Below are 15,751 nucleotides of genomic sequence, written 5' to 3' on the forward strand. Positions count from 1 at the left end.
CGTTTTTTTCATGACTCCACCTGTGTTCTAGTTTATGTAATGGGAGCGAGAACCATTCTTCCATCTTGCAGTGCTTTTCGTTTACCATAAACCTAACCAACACTTATAACGAGACACTTATAGTGAGACTTCTGGTTTTCTTGCTATACGAAAGCCTATCTAATAAGAAAGTCATCGTTTAAGTTACCTTTTCGCATAAGCCGCGACGCGGTGCGTGAGATAATCGATCACCCTTGCACTGTTTTTCGCCCTGTTCACGGTACATCCGTGTCGTGTGTTTGTCTTGGTGGCGCTAAAAAAAAATCGAATTCGTGTCAAGCACACGTGCAGTCGTGAATGAGATGCGTGCGAAGCTGTTACTCATGCTGCACTGATAGAGATACACCGTAGAGATATGCGAGAGGCGTTCGAATTTCACGCCTTTCCTCTGCACCGGTCTCCACGTAGGGATGATCAAGTCGTAGCGCTAAGACCCCAATTTCAGAAACACTGACCGAAAACTCCGACCAAAGTGTCGTTGTGTTTTCTCCTGTCAATCTGTATGCTGCCCTATAGCAGCTACTGCTGCACAGAAAGGTAGCAAAAAAAACAAAAAAACGAAAGACTCACGACGAGTCAAGGGACAAGCACGCCTCACGGCTCTCTTGTCTTGTTCTAATTTAAATGGGCCCTTCAACACTTTCTCAGCATGGTCGGAAAACGCTGCCGATCTATAGTCGAAGCTTCTGAGAACACGCGAGCCAAACATTATAGCGCAACACGCGGCCTCTAATTTAAAGTTAATTGTCAAAGTCAGCTAGAAATCGCTGCCTCTTCTCTGTACAAATGATGCCATGTACCCAAAATTACTGCGCCATATACCACGACGCAATGTTGTCGTTATATACCTATATAGCCAAGTTATATGCGGTTATAAGCTATGGTTATAACAATACCTTGGTTTGGGCGAGTTGGTCCATCATTAGTGAAAACTTGAAAGCGCGAACGACGAAGACGAAACACATACAACAGGACTTGCGCTTAACTTGCAACTGGCGTTTATTGGAAACGAACATCGTGATATACCCCCGCATCAAGCTCATGCATATGCACTCGTCATCCCACAAAAGATAGCATAGGTTTATTTTGAAAACATGATATTTAAAACAAATCTACGGTGTATCAATGTACTTCGAAAGAAAAGCCACTTCATTTTCTTTTAACAGCATAGAGGGGCTGCTGACACACTTATCACCTGCTTTCTTTATCAAGTAAGCCTCGACGATTTCGCGTTCTGTTCTTGAACTGCTTTTTTTCAGAAAAGTGGTGTTGCAAAAGTGGTGTGCAGTTCAAAAACAGAACGCGAAATCGTCGAGGCTTACTTGATAAAGAAAGCAGGTGATAAGTGTGTCAGCAGCCCCTCTATGCTGTTAAAAGAAAATGAAGTGGCTTTTCTTTCGAAGTACATTGATACACCGTAGATTTGTTTTAAATATCATGTTTTCAAAATAAACCTATGCTATCTTTTGTGGGATGACGAGTGCATATGCATGAGCTTGATGCGGGGGTATATCACGATGTTCGTTTCCAATAAACGCCAGTTGCAAGTTAAGCGCAAGTCCTGTTGTATGTGTTTCGTCTTCGTCGTTCGCGCTTTCAAGCTTTCACTAACTATGGTTATAAGTTTTATGTGGGTATATAGTTATATACCCATATATGTCGTTATATACCCATAAGCCATATACCCAAGTTCACGGCCGTTGACTTATTTGAGCATAGTGAGCTGCATAATTACCGTGGCTGCCGCGGGATGCCGCAACGTGCCTGCACGCGCGATCGCGATCACACTGAAAGTTTCGAAGGAAAAATGAAAAAGTGCTCAAGGTCATGACCCGCGCTGATGAAAGGACGCATCTTCTTGCCCCTTCTCATCCCCCTTCCTCCGTAGCTTTCAGCGCGCTCGCTGGTAAGAGAAAGAGAAAGCGCTTAAAGCGTGCGGCAAATCCCTGTATTGTCGCTCGTATTTGATGGATTCCAAAATGTTTGCTGCAGTTGATTCGTGAGGCAATAAACTCTTTTCATGAAGCCATTAGACGATTACTTGGAAAAGTGTTGCAGGGCCTCTTTAAAGTGTAACAGCGCTGTCATTACACATCATAGAGATCAGTGTCGTAGCCAGGGGGTGGCACAACGGGCCCGTGCACCCCCCCCCCCCGAAATTTTGTTCTGGCATGGGATAGGGAGCATGAAACGACACTCGACCACACTTACCTGCCCGAGCCCACGTAGGGTCAAGGGCGTGCCCCCCCCCCCCCCCCCGCCAGCCATATTTCTGCCTACGCCACTGATAGAGATGCTCCACCAATTAGGCGTATATTTCAAGCTGTGCTTCATTTCGTTTTCTCGTTCGATGCCCAGTATCCACCCAGCGCCTCGTTCTCCATCGCCGCAGAATGGGTGTTCGTCTTCTGCTACCTCCTGTACTTCGCTACCTACGCCAGCGACTTCCAAGACTGCACCTTCTTCCTGGACATCTACGTTCTAGATTACGGCCCGCCACCTCCACAACCGCCGCACGAACTCTGAAAGCATTCTTTGTTGGACGCTTCCCTCTCTGTTTCTTTTTAATACGATCGATTTAATTTCCTTGGGGACCGCTTGTTGTTACTTTATGTAATACTTGTGAATATGGGCTCATCTTGAAATAATTGTTCACCACGGTTGATCAACCCGTTTCGTGTAAGAATTTTTCGCGTTGTTTCCCTCCAAAGTAGCAATCAATTGATGCTAGATGGTATAATGTCATTTTCCAACGCGAAGACTTCTGTGTGCATGCGATAGACAAAAAAAATGCACTGGCTTAGCTCGGCTATGCCAGGATATGCGTAGCGTTAGCAAAGGTTCAGCTGATTATTCTTAGCCTTCCAGATTGTCTAGGATTATTAGCTTTCTTCTGTTCATTCTTCGTACGCGGAACCCCTAATTGCCAGGCAACTACTTCGGGATCCGATGAGCTAAGCTTCTCCGCTCTTCTGCGCCGTTGAGCAGCATTTGCGCTCTCCTTCTCCATGGCTATACCACACTGGCAGATGCCAGCCAGAGGCGCTATCAAGCGGCTCTAGCCCAGTGTCAGACGGCTACTGCACAGCGAAGGCGAATAGCTATGCGCGCGCCGGCGCGGTACGTCTACCTCGGCTACGACGTCACTCCTCTGGAAAGCGCAGACCGGCGGCGGCGAGTCGCGCGCAGCGGTGGCGGAGTCTGCGCGCGCGCCGGCGCCAGCTTGTCTGCCGCGGCTACGACGCCACTCCTCCCGAACGCGCAGACAAGCAGCAGCGAGCCGCGCGCGGCGGAGGCGGAGAGCGCGTGAGATTCCGGCTCCGGTGGGCCAGCTGTGTGACACCACTGATTTTCGCGCATGCGCAGCACGGCTCATGACGATCCACGCGAAATTGGTTCTGGCTAGGAAAGTGTAGCTAACGCTACAAAAAGTAGGCTTACTAAGCGAATGGTCGATTGTGATTTTGCCGGCAGGGCTACCGACGTGTTTAAAAGCAGCTTAACAGCTTTACCAGATGATGACTTGGTATGAAATTGACAATCCTGCTTGTTTATCAACATTAGATAATGATATATATTATGCTTAATGGCGCAAAGGCTCGTGATTGCCTAAGAGCGCCAAGGCATGACAAAGTCAGCATTAGAAACCGGTGATCTTATTCATAGCACATAGTTGCACTTTTACATGACGTTCGTAGCATTGCGAGAAACGCCTAGAGCTTTCAAACGGCCACCTGAATGTCATAACACATCTGGCTCGGCCCAGCCCTTAAAACTGTGTTTAAATTCTAGACTGTATCGAAGTCTGTGCGCTCACTTTGTGTGCTTCGTCCATTGATCTAGTTGAACATAAAAGCGTAAGGTATTTGCCAGGCTACCTAGACATCCGTGGAGGCAATGCATTCGCTAGTCGTATTCGCCGACAAGAGCTCCGAACGGCACGAACAGTTTTGAGGTATGGTGCTCGCAACCATCTTCTAGCCTGCATTAAATCTGATCCCAATTCTATAAGCTCGGTTGCTGTGTGAGTTGGTTGAAGAGGAAGTAATAGACGCTACCGCGACAGGAAGACATATTTAAAAAGGCGTAGTAGGAAGCAATAGATCGGGTGCTAATCAACTCTGATTCTTACTTTTCCGTCCTTACGTCCGTTTTACTGTATAGAGCTTACCCTGCGTTCTTTATCCTTAATTTCGTTCTGTAAACGATTGATACGAGACCAGTCTCAAAGCAATATTTGTCGAAAGACGTATAGTATCCCACCACCATTTTCTCTTCCCCTCTAAGCTTTTCTTAAGCTTCTACGAAGTCGCAAATGGAATAAACATTGATGCTCACAATCGTTCTCGGCCCTGTTCCTTCTGTGTCTGCTTGTACACGATACTACCATTCGTGAGTCAACCCGCCACATTGGTCCCGAAGGTCGCCGGATTGAATCCCGGCCACGGCGGCCGCCTTTCGATGAAGGCGAAATGCTAGAGGTTCGTGTACTTAGATTTAGGTGCACGTTTGAGAACACCACAAGGTCGAAGTTTCCGGAGCCCTCCACTACGACGCACCTTATAATCATATCGTGGCTTTGGGACGTAAAACACCAACAGTTATTATTGCCATTCGTGAATTGTTACCTCGATGCTGCTTAGCCCTCTGCCCCATGACGACATAGTGTCCCAAACTGACACTCATTATGTTCAACAAGAACAGTTTATTTTCAAGTGAATTATTTACAATAGTGCAAAAGCAATGTAAAAATTGCTGGTTCTCTGTGTCACAATGAAGTGCTTAGTGTTGCTTACCGTTTAAGGTCGTTTTAAGTTTTGTGCAATATGCACATCTTAGCGTCAAGATACGATGATGACCAAGCTACCAGAAGGCACTTTGACTCTATAGTTGCCGGCCATATGCGCAGAACGCATTTAAACATGGGTACGTTACAGAAAACATGGCCTTTCTGGAGTCATCCAGTCACTCCTCTAGGGCCAGAACCGAATGAACATGGTTGTGTTTCAGCAATTAGAGCATCATATTTACAGCGTTGCACTGCCGAAACGTCCTGCGGACACCGGCTAAGTAAGTCCAGGCCTATTACGAACCATTCAAGCTATTTCCAGACTGAGAATAGCAGCATGCACATAGCTATGACAGTATGAACTTTTCTGTGTATTTAATGTTGCATAATAAACTAAGTTTTGAAAGTTAGTCTTACGCTTTATTGCTAGATGATATATCCGCAGCAGTAATAGGAGTCACTTGTAATCATATTTGTAGCGCAATAACCAGACGCAGAAACAGTAAGGAACACATACACAGGACGGGCGCTAACACATACACAGGACGTCCTGTGTATCTTGTGTATGTGTTCCTTACTGTGTGAGCGTCTGGTTTTTTCGCTACGAATATGATTAGATGTGACTCAAACCAACTAGTCCGCATCACCGCCTTGACTAATAGGAGTCACTGGTCGTCAGCGTCATTGGTGTGCCGCTTACAATCAATCTCAAGTGACAGTGACATCGTAATTACCGAAGGACCACACGTTATAGCAACGTTTGAGGGATATACCTTAATATGACAATAGCATTAAACATGAGCTCTTTTCACATGGAACTAAGATATATTGCTTGTGCGAAGACTAGAAACTTCGACTTCCAGCAAAGAGAGACGATACCAGCGACTGTCTGCCGCTGAGTTATAATAGTAAGGAGGATATGGCCTAAGAACCAACCTTCGATACGAGGTAGTCCAGGGAATTCAGACATGAGCCCATCGATTCTCGAACGGCACTCTGAAGGGACAAGCAAAGACATGCAGACATGGCCTCCCCTCAAGGAAAGGAACCCGAGCTCTCTACCAGAAAACAGCCTATAAAACGTTTGTCTCTGGTACAGACATCCGTCACCGAGGCTTGGAAGAATCGCAACTAGTAATGTGTTTCATGCATTCCACTTAGTGCACGGAAGAACCACGAACGCTACGGATATTTTGTGTATAGTAGCAGTCACTCGTTGTAATACTACCTGAAAAGCATCGTTCCGTTAGCAAACCAGTGGAGAGTGGCGAAATGCACGCCGCCGTGGCAATGGAGAGACTTCATCTTATTGTAGGAGTGGAGCGGGAGACCAAGGCACAGCACTGTGAAGATGACAGGCTTCAGTCGGCCATTTCTTGGCAAGAAGAGAACAACTGATGTCCCATGGTTGGCCAGTGGTCAGACTGTCTGCGCCTGGGGGAGCACGCTTGGAAAATGGATGCCGACCTCATCACGTCGCCCTTCTTTCCTGAGAGGTTGTACCAAGTCTTCACATCCCAGGGATGCTTGCACAGTGAATTCGCGCCGACAGATCAATCCTGGAAGTAAGTAATCGAATCGTCGTGGCAAGTCTCTTATCGCACTGTCGATATTCGTACCCTCTTGCCTTTCTCTTTCTCATTCTCCTTTTCTTTGTCTTCTTCCGGGAGCGGTGGCCTGTGGTGCGCCAGCCGCAGCTCTTCGTCCAACTGTAACCTGGTAAGCTTGCAGTCGATGAGGAAAGTTGCCACAAGGGGAAGCCGCCACTTGCCCTTGAACTTCGGCTTGGGCATGGCGAAGATGACGAGCTTGAACATGCCCACACGCTGCGGCACTATCTGGAACGTGACGCGACGGTCCTTGTCCTCGCGGGTGATCATGCCCTTGAGCTCCATCTCGACACCATCGGCATCGAGCAGCTGATGGCTGACGAGCATCGCTTCGGATAGGTCGATGGTGAGCTTTCGCTTGGCACCCCACGACACAATGACGGGCCCCGACTGATCGACGAGCCGCATGTTGTAGTCGTAGAAGGTTTGTGTGGGGCCCCACGGGACCTCGTTGAGTGGGTACGGCACCAGGTATTTCTTGGCACGGAGGCATTCTAGCAGGAAGACGCCAATGTTCTGCAGGCTGGCGCTTGCGGGAGCCGTGCCGCCATCGGCGGCTGCCCGCATTTCACGCTCACGGTTGGCGTAGATCTTGAGGATGTACTGTCCTTCCGTGGGCGGTGTGACGCCGAAGCAGGCCACGCACCGGTCTTCGAGTAGGTGGCAGAATACGTAGTTGTTGAGCGCCGCGTTCTCCGTCTCGTCAGACGGGTAGAGCTTGAACTTGTAGCGCATCGGCTCGTGCGAGGCGATCCGCAGCTCGGTGCGCACTTTGAACGTGATGGGGTTCTGCGGCCGCGTTCGCAAGCGCATGTTGAGCTGGAAGAAGTGCGGCGTCACCTTTGGAAGCGAGTTGAACTCTTCGAGAGTCAGGGGCTTGTCCAGTAGCTGCCACCTGAAGGGCGTAAAAGGAGACAAAATAGGATCACAATTGTCACTGATTTGCATTACGTTTACAGTTTGAAATGGCGACGTGTGAATGTGCAAATCAAAAACACTGGCGCAGCTTTGCTTGCTTCACTGGACGCAACTGTTGTAAACGGCATTGCTGTGAAATGTGTAATTATGACGCGTGGTACACGGTCTAAAATGAAAGCGATCCTATTGCTAGCTGAGAAAAAAACTAATTTGTTTTTATATAATCTCATGGTGAATATCGCAAAGTATTTTTCATACATAGGTTTCTTTGGGTGACATACCCTCAGCCGAAAGCCCTCTGCCCAAGAGCAAACCGAATATTGTGCGTCCAAAACGCTAACGAGAAAGACGAACTCTTATTGTCCAAGATCTAGTGCAGTGTTCGTTGCATTTGTTTGTTTGACACCAATGCACTTATACGTTGTGATTTGTAAAGTTTATATTCATACCAGTAGTGCCTCGTGTAGGAGCTGTGAGTTTTCTTAGGGCATAGTGCTTTTCTAGGTCTCCAAAATCAAAGTTGATTTGCGTTTGTGTGAGGTTGTTCCATTTCGTCCACTGCTCAGATCCTGAAATCAGTTGATGTATTGTTTTGAAGTAAAAGATTTTACATTATGAAAAGAAAGAAACTATAAAGCGCTGTAATTCTTCATTGAGAAATTAACTCTTTAGATGTCATCTGACGCGAAAGAGGGCACGAAAGCTCACTAAAAACGCTCACGTTACTCTCGGCAGGCATGGTGTCTTGCTTACAACTTTCATCGGAAACATATACTCGACTGCTTATCTACTTTACTGGCAACAGGGCAGTAAGGTGATCTCTAGTTTAACGTTAGCCGTCACGTCTTTCAGAGACGTGATAAACAGAGATGAGCATAAAGGATAGACGTCATGGTTTTTCGTGTAGTGTGTGTTTGTTCAGTCCTAAGCAGCACTTCTCTCTTACATGTTAGTGTATGCCACACACAGCGCGACAACAACAAACGTCAAAGTATAACAAAAGTACATGAAATGACTTAGGTGATAAACAGAGGTAAGCCTAATGCCTCTCAGGAGATCTATCAATAAATCCCCTTTTAACTCCGGCTTTTACGACGTACTGCTGAGATAATAATGAACCACAAGATCCATATCGGCTATGAAATGCCGCAGGAAAGAAGAAAAACGGGGTGGCTTTGCAATGAGACGTTGCCACGCGAGATGTACGTTGAGAGCGAGAGTGAGAAAGTGAGAAAGGGGGTGGAACAAAGAAGGCAAAGTGCAGTTCACCTTGAGTAATTCTTCTCCATCTCGTCGTAAGGAAAGTGCGTCCATATGAGCACCTCAGGGTCGGTGACGAAGAAGTGTTCGTTGATTTTCCTTATAAACTTCCCCGTGTGATCTGTGTATCCTGGGAAAGAGACGAGGAAAAGTGACTCATTTTTTTTTTAAGATACAATCTCCGAATTAACGCGCTCGCTTTGGCAGCATATAACTCGTGTCCAACAAATGCTTGTCTTTATATTGCTTATTCTCTGAATAACGTACGCTGAATTGTGCCCTAATGTGTAACCTATAACTCTTCTCAAGCCATCAGTATTTCGTCTTAAAGAGGTGCATTAAAGAGAGAACAGCGGTGAAATCGCAACAAGTGCTAGCCCTGTTATGACGCCCCATGTTATCGATCTAGTATTTTGGCCGAACTGGTCTTTAATGGCAGGGAAGTATAAGTGAGCACGAGACTTCTCGAACGTCGCGGTCGTGAGGGTAATACCACAAAACAAGAAAAGAAACAGCGCTTTTGCACTGCTTCTTTTCACTGCTGAAGCACTGCTGCGGCTCACTTATGGGTTCTATATCGGCTGCTGCTACCCCGTCATTATAGTGCAGTTGCTAAAGTGGCGGTACCCCCTCACTGCAGTCTTAAGGAAATACGGTTCTGCCGCATACTTACATGTCGACTACTTCGGCGTACATAGCCTCAACAAAAACAAAGAACTGTTGTGGGCGAACGAAGAAAATTGTTGCAAACAACTGGCGCCACTACACAAACTCGACAGTATGTACTATGGTATGCAGATAGGCTCTTTCCGCAATAACTAACAAGGCAGTCGCATAGATGATACAGTACTCTTTGATGTGCTAGGGTAGGATGAAACTACAGGAAATTCATTGTTATGCTGTCGTAACAACACTACAACTGAGCCCACCGCTATCTATCTATCTATCTATAGATAGATAGATAGACAGATAGACAGATAGATAGATAGATAGATAGATAGATAGATAGATAGATAGATAGATAGATAGATAGATAGATAGATAGATAGATAGATAGATAGATAGATAGATAGATAGATAGATAGATAGATAGATAGATAGATAGATAGATAGATAGATCAAAGTGCCTTGGGTTCGCTAAGAAATGTTTCACACTTAAAAACGAAGTGCCTGCAATGGTTAGTGAGTTTGACTGACAGAAGATGTACCATGTTACGGACGTGTCAACAATTCACCCTGTTAGCATGTTGCACCAAATGAAAGGTGCGCGAATTGTGGGCAGTCCGAGACCACTAAGGATGCTTTATTCGAATGTGTTGCTACTAAGGGTGTATGTTTGGCGCACCATTGGAGTAAGAGCCATATCGATGTCTCATAAAAACAAGAGCATCGATGTCTGAAAGGAAAAAAAAAGCAATTGGTACTAGTGGCCACAATGAACGTGATCTGGAGACGCCGGTGCCAGGCAGAAGCACGCCGACAACCACAGTGTTAGAGTGTACGAGAATATTCTAGTACACTCTAACAGTGTGCAGCGTTCCCCGCTTTACATGAACATCTGCCAAATTGTCTTTGGATACGTAATTGACGAGCTCGAAGCTGATGGGGTTGTTAGTGCTGCATTTTCAAGGCGCTGGCACACTCAGTTTTTCGTAATGCGTGCGGAAAGACTAGAAATTTCGGCAGTGCAATACTGAGTAACACATACATGTGCCCCAACTGCGGCAGAAAGGAGGCGGCACCCAATGTCGTACTTCCTCAGCAGCTAAACGAGGCGGCACCACATGTCGTCATTCGTCAGCAGCTAAAGCAGTCTGGCACTTTGTGCAAGTCCTCTTTGGCCCCGTGCTTCCAGCGTGGTAGGAGAGCGGGGGCTATTTACACAGACGCCTTAAGCCCGAATTACATGGAGCGCTTTCACCGGCGTTTCTGGCGTTACGCTTCTTGGTGTCGTCACATGAACACCGACAGTGAGGGCGACCAAACACAAGAATAGCGCAGTCCAGCGCCAACCCAGTGTCGCACAGTGTGACCAGAGGGAATAGACCTGAAGCCTCACAAGGTAGTGTGTAATGTCCGTCAATGGAACAAGAAGAAATATTCATGGTTATAGCTTTTATGCCGCATTTGTGGAGTGAAATGTGAAACACACTGCCATCAAAACATATGTTTTCCTCCTGGTGGCTCAGCTATTGAGGCTCTCATAATCTATGGCCTCTGAGTTTGCGGTAGCACACATCGGCGCACGTCTTCGAGGGCATGTATATGGTCAATACAACCACTGCTTTAAGCCTGCAGAAGAACATGAGAACCGTTCCCGAAGACAGTTCTACATGGCCACAAGCCTTTGCTGTCGAACCTTCTAGGAACAAAGCTCAGGCAAATACAAGCGTCGATTGGGGTCTTGTGAGCCGCTACAGTACACGACATACACTTAACAGATTCGAATCGGACGGCACCCGCTTCGACAGTAGCAACGACGCCATTACGCAGGCGGAAGTCGCCGCCAGCCGCGCGCTGATTGGTTCCTCGCTCATGGAACTACTTCCGGTGTCGACGCCAATGCCGCCGATCTACGCCACGAGCTTGACGTTTCGACTGCCGTCTCCAATAGCGCCGACGCTGGCGAACGAAACACCTGGAAACGTCAGTGAAAACAATCCATGTGGTTCGGCCTTTATAGGCTTTGTGGCGGCGCCGAGGCTTCAGGGAAGTGCGACACCAGCGTCCACGTTCCAGCCTACTCCCAGAAGTCCACAAAGCGCGTCTCATTTGTAACTATCTTGAAGAACACGGAGAAGCTTCTCTGCGATGGTGGCGCACGAGTTTTCTTAATTTAGAGAAGGTGCAGGTAGTGCTTTGATTATTCCTATACTAACTGGCATCCCACTCTTATTCGCTTGTATACGTGACAATCATCGCTGTATGAACAATCTGTTCCAGTTCACGTGGATGAGTTTGATGTGTTTATTAATATACAGTGACATATCAGCGCGTTCGTCTCTACCCGGGAAACGAATCCACTGTGCTTGTTTGTTTGTTTAAAATGTTGTTTCGTCTTTATGTACAAATAACATATGCAATAAAACTTCCGCTTATGGCTGAAAAACCGCAGCAGCTTTAAGCGTATATTTTTGTAGAGACCACGTAACGCTCTTCCTTAAAGTGCATATTGCTCTAAATAGCCTCCCCTTTTCCTCAACACACAAGAGGTATTATGCTTCACCTGTGTTTTCTGGCAATATTCTTTTTGTTTTCAATTATTATCCGCACATCAGATTGAGCTGGACAGCTGCATAGAGCTCTCCTATAGCAGATTGCGCAGTGCTCGAAGGTATTGACTTTTTTTAACACAGGAGAACGTATAAAAAATATTGAAACAGCAACTCATTGGTATGTAGTGCGCGAACATTAATTGGAATTGTTGTCAATGGAATGACGACATACCCCCAGTCCAGGAAGAGTCACTGTGCGGCAGTCACCAATATTGTCACTGACGAAGAAATGACGAAAATGGCGTTTGGGTGCCCACATGAGAATCTTGTTCACAAACCCGTCTTCCCGAGATTCCCGTGTTTGCACGGGAATGGAATCTTGTTTATATGACAGCGTAATAACGTAGAACCAACTAGCCCAACTCTCCCTTTTGAAAATGAACCCTTTTGCTGCTTGTTCACAAAGCACGATAGTCCTTCAGTGGTTTGTAAACAGGCGTCCCAAATGCGTGATGGCGGTAGTTTTGCTGCACACACTAGAGTGTACGGAGGGCATGGTCTGCTCTGTAATGTGTAAAACTGTGTACAGCCTACACCATGTGCTGTGTGGCACATGATCAGTGTATTGAAACTAAGCTGCGTGCGCTTAAGCTTGTGATGAGCGCGGTCGATCCCTTTGTACCAAGGTCACGCATGTTCTTGTAGCCAACCGCTTTCCTATATAATTCTGTTTCGCGAAAAAGGTCGCTACCGGTAACCGATATACTTTTACTAGCATTGTAATCAAAACAACACCATTAAAGTGTCTCTTAGAGCACTACTCATGGCAGGGAGTACGTAATACAGTAGGGGATAGGTGCTTGTGATGATGTCATTATGTCACCGAGTGTAGTGCAACACGCGCTGCAGGTGCTCGCAAGTCTTGCTCACATATTTGTGTTTGATTTGATTCTATAGTTCTTTACAGAGTAAAACACGGGGTTACATTTGGCGCCGCAACCTGAAGCTAATACCGACCTGTTCCCCAAGTGGCGTCGATAAGCCTCCATGCTCCTAGGATGAAGACCGCGTTCCATGCATGTGTTACGTCCTGGCCCGGATGAAACTGGTGTCCTGGACGGTAGTCGAAACCCTTGGCGAAGCCTTGTAAAGTCTTTTCTCTGATGCCTGCTAGCCTGCACAAAAAAAATGGCAATTTTTAATTCCGCAATACGCGCTCAACGAAGAAGTGGAACACAGGCCGCAAGTTTCTTTCTCTACCCAACTCTCGGTCGCGCAGCGCCCGCTGTGTTACTCCCTATGTATTTGAAAATCGCGTGACGTCTAAATACGTCCACGCACGCAAGCAAACAGTGGCACGCACTACAAAAGTGATTTGTAGTGTAGCGTGACCACCGCCTTCAATGAATGTTGCCTCCGAGTTAGTACATGATGTAACAAAATTTCCACCTTCACGTGATTTGCGTTTTCTGTGGAATTGGAACATCACTTTTGTTGCAGGGTGGCGATAAAAATGTTCGCACTGATTCATAATAAAGTGGACCGACTTTCTAAACTACGAAGGCGATTTGGGCACAAAAATACGATCGCTTTCATTATGTCCACGTACAACTTTGCACAAATATGGTGATTTTGAATAATTTTCGAAGAACGACGCGAAGAAGAACATAACCTTCGCTACATAACGCTACATAACATAACGCTATAGCTGGCACTGCGTGTCATCGGCTACCTTTGCGACGTGAACACACTAGACAAACAAGACTCGCATGCAAAATTTGTGACTACCAATGTAACCAGCACCAGCACCGATGGAAAATGTGAACGGAGGACAACAAAGAGACGACTTCATATTGCATTTCCGGCTGCGCACTCAACATGATGACTACCAAATGTAGGGCGCCCAGATCGAAAACGAGTACCTGCAGTATATCATGCAGAATCGAGCAAAGGTGAGACAGTCAATGCGTCACGTTTTTAATTAGGATAGACGTTAATTTACAATTAAAATTACAGTAAAATTGGTGCGCAGAGATTTCTACGGGACAAACGAGATCATAGAAAAGCATGTTACAGAAGAAAGTTCACTGAAAAGGAAACAGTAGTGTCGCCTTACTTGCAACTCAGAAACGTGAGCTGAAAACAAGCACAAAGAGTTCAGTCGAAGAAGCAGAGATGAAAAACAATCCACGGGCTCTGAAGGGGCCTTAGCTGAGGTGCGTATGAAAATATCAATTAGAAATGTTTAGTTTGAAAGTGTAAATGCTCCTTGCAGAATTGGACGCAAAACCAAAGTTTCAAATTTGCGAAATGGCGGAAACAATCACGAAATATTTCCAACAGTAATCATGAACGTCATGGCAGCCATGTGAACCACCACTCCAAACCCAATTCAATACGCATACAAAGGTACAAAAAATAAAAATCTTAGGAAGACCCCGTTGCTTATGATCTTTAAACTTTACAGAAATGCAACAAAACTTGTAAAGAATACCAACGGCTCACAACCTGCTTGTTAATGCAACAAATAGTAGCCCGCACACAAAAACAAGCGACATCAATACAAGTAACCGCGGAATGACTATGAACTGGCAGTTCAGCAATAGAACTAAGATATTTGCCATGCAGCATTGCCTATGCTCTTATATTACAACGTTATAAAAGAAATAAGGCCTGTCATTCTATTGTGGTGAGAGATCAATCCACAAATTTCATTGTCACTTAGTTTAGTGGCGCATGGGTTGCACACAAACCACGCTGCTCTTGTCAGAAGATAACAGTGGACAGGCAAGTGATAGATATAGCGTAAAGCACTGGACGCCCAAACCAGATAAGAATTCTTACAATGAACTTTTATAGCGACTGGGGCGTGACACACTCTAAAAAACGAAAGCATTTGCTGATTGACACAATGTCGAAGTGAACAAGAGGCTTTTTTTTTAACTTAACATGCGGGTTTCTTCAGTACAACACGCAACATGCGGGATTTCATTGAAGGCAATAGGGAGTTTTAGCTTGTAACGTATACTTCTTTACGTTACCGTGTTAACGGATACCGGATGGAATCTGCGCATGCGCGAACCTTTACGGAACGTAAAGGTTTACGGAACGTAAACTACTCGCCGGATAGGCTTTACGTTTACGGCCCTATTTCGCAAATCAACCTTCGTTCGTGGCTACTCGCGATATCCGCTTCGCGGAGGCTCCAGCCGCCGAGTCAAAATAAGCCGAAGTGCGAGCGCCGCTTACGATCACCTTATTTCAGCCGGATTACCGAGGGTAGAGCGACGTAGAATACCGAATCCGCAAACGGGAGAGGCCTAAAGACGCTGACAGGCTGGATAGGTGGCGCCATCTAGCGGGGCCAAGGTGTACCAGGCGAGCACAAAATTGTTATTGCAGAAACATCGGGCATTCTACTCCCAATGTAATTGCCTTTCAGCGGCATTATTACGAATGAGTTGCCTTTTTAATCATTTCCCCCCTCAGGAACACTAAGCGAAAACAAACGTGTCCATGATTGTGGTTGCACGAAGCGTCACAAGATGTTGACACCATCGCCCGGTAACCTGGTATTGCTACACCCCTTCGCTTATACCGGGATACTGCACACGCTAAATACCTGTCTTATGATTTTGCCGTAGCGTAATTCAATCTTATTTAAATTAAATGTAGTTTAAATGCTGTTATCATCCCCACTTAGTGGTTTGAGCAAACGTAAAGGTTTACGTACGTACGTAAAGGTTTACGTTTGGGCAGCTAAAAAACTGTACTAAAACTCGATTTCCGGGTAAACGCAATGCGGTAACGGTAACGTAAAGAAGTATACGTTACAAGCTAAAACTCCCTAATGATGAACGGTTGAAGGCAAATTGCTAGAAATACAAAAGGATGTCATCCTCACGTCTACCGCAAACCAC

General features: G+C 46.1%; 1 protein-coding gene across 2 annotated transcripts in view; it reads right to left on the reverse strand.

The window, feature by feature from the left end:
* Positions 1 to 4,730: 4,730 nt before the first annotated feature.
* The window catches only part of LOC119383635 (uncharacterized), a 78,302-nt gene continuing 67,281 nt past the window's right edge, over positions 4,731 to 15,751 (reverse strand). For both annotated transcript variants that reach the window (XM_049412601.1, XM_037651903.2), the window contains 3 exons: positions 12,849 to 13,006; positions 8,626 to 8,746; positions 4,731 to 7,333 (listed from right to left, as the gene is read on the reverse strand). In XM_049412601.1, coding sequence (XP_049268558.1) covers positions 6,424 to 7,333; positions 8,626 to 8,746; positions 12,849 to 13,006 — 1,189 coding nt within the window. In that variant the 3' untranslated portion in view covers positions 4,731 to 6,423. The remainder of the gene's footprint in view (positions 7,334 to 8,625; positions 8,747 to 12,848; positions 13,007 to 15,751) is intronic.

This window comes from Rhipicephalus sanguineus, chromosome 2 (genome assembly GCF_013339695.2).
Source record: "Rhipicephalus sanguineus isolate Rsan-2018 chromosome 2, BIME_Rsan_1.4, whole genome shotgun sequence".
NCBI lineage: Eukaryota > Metazoa > Arthropoda > Arachnida > Ixodida > Ixodidae > Rhipicephalus > Rhipicephalus sanguineus.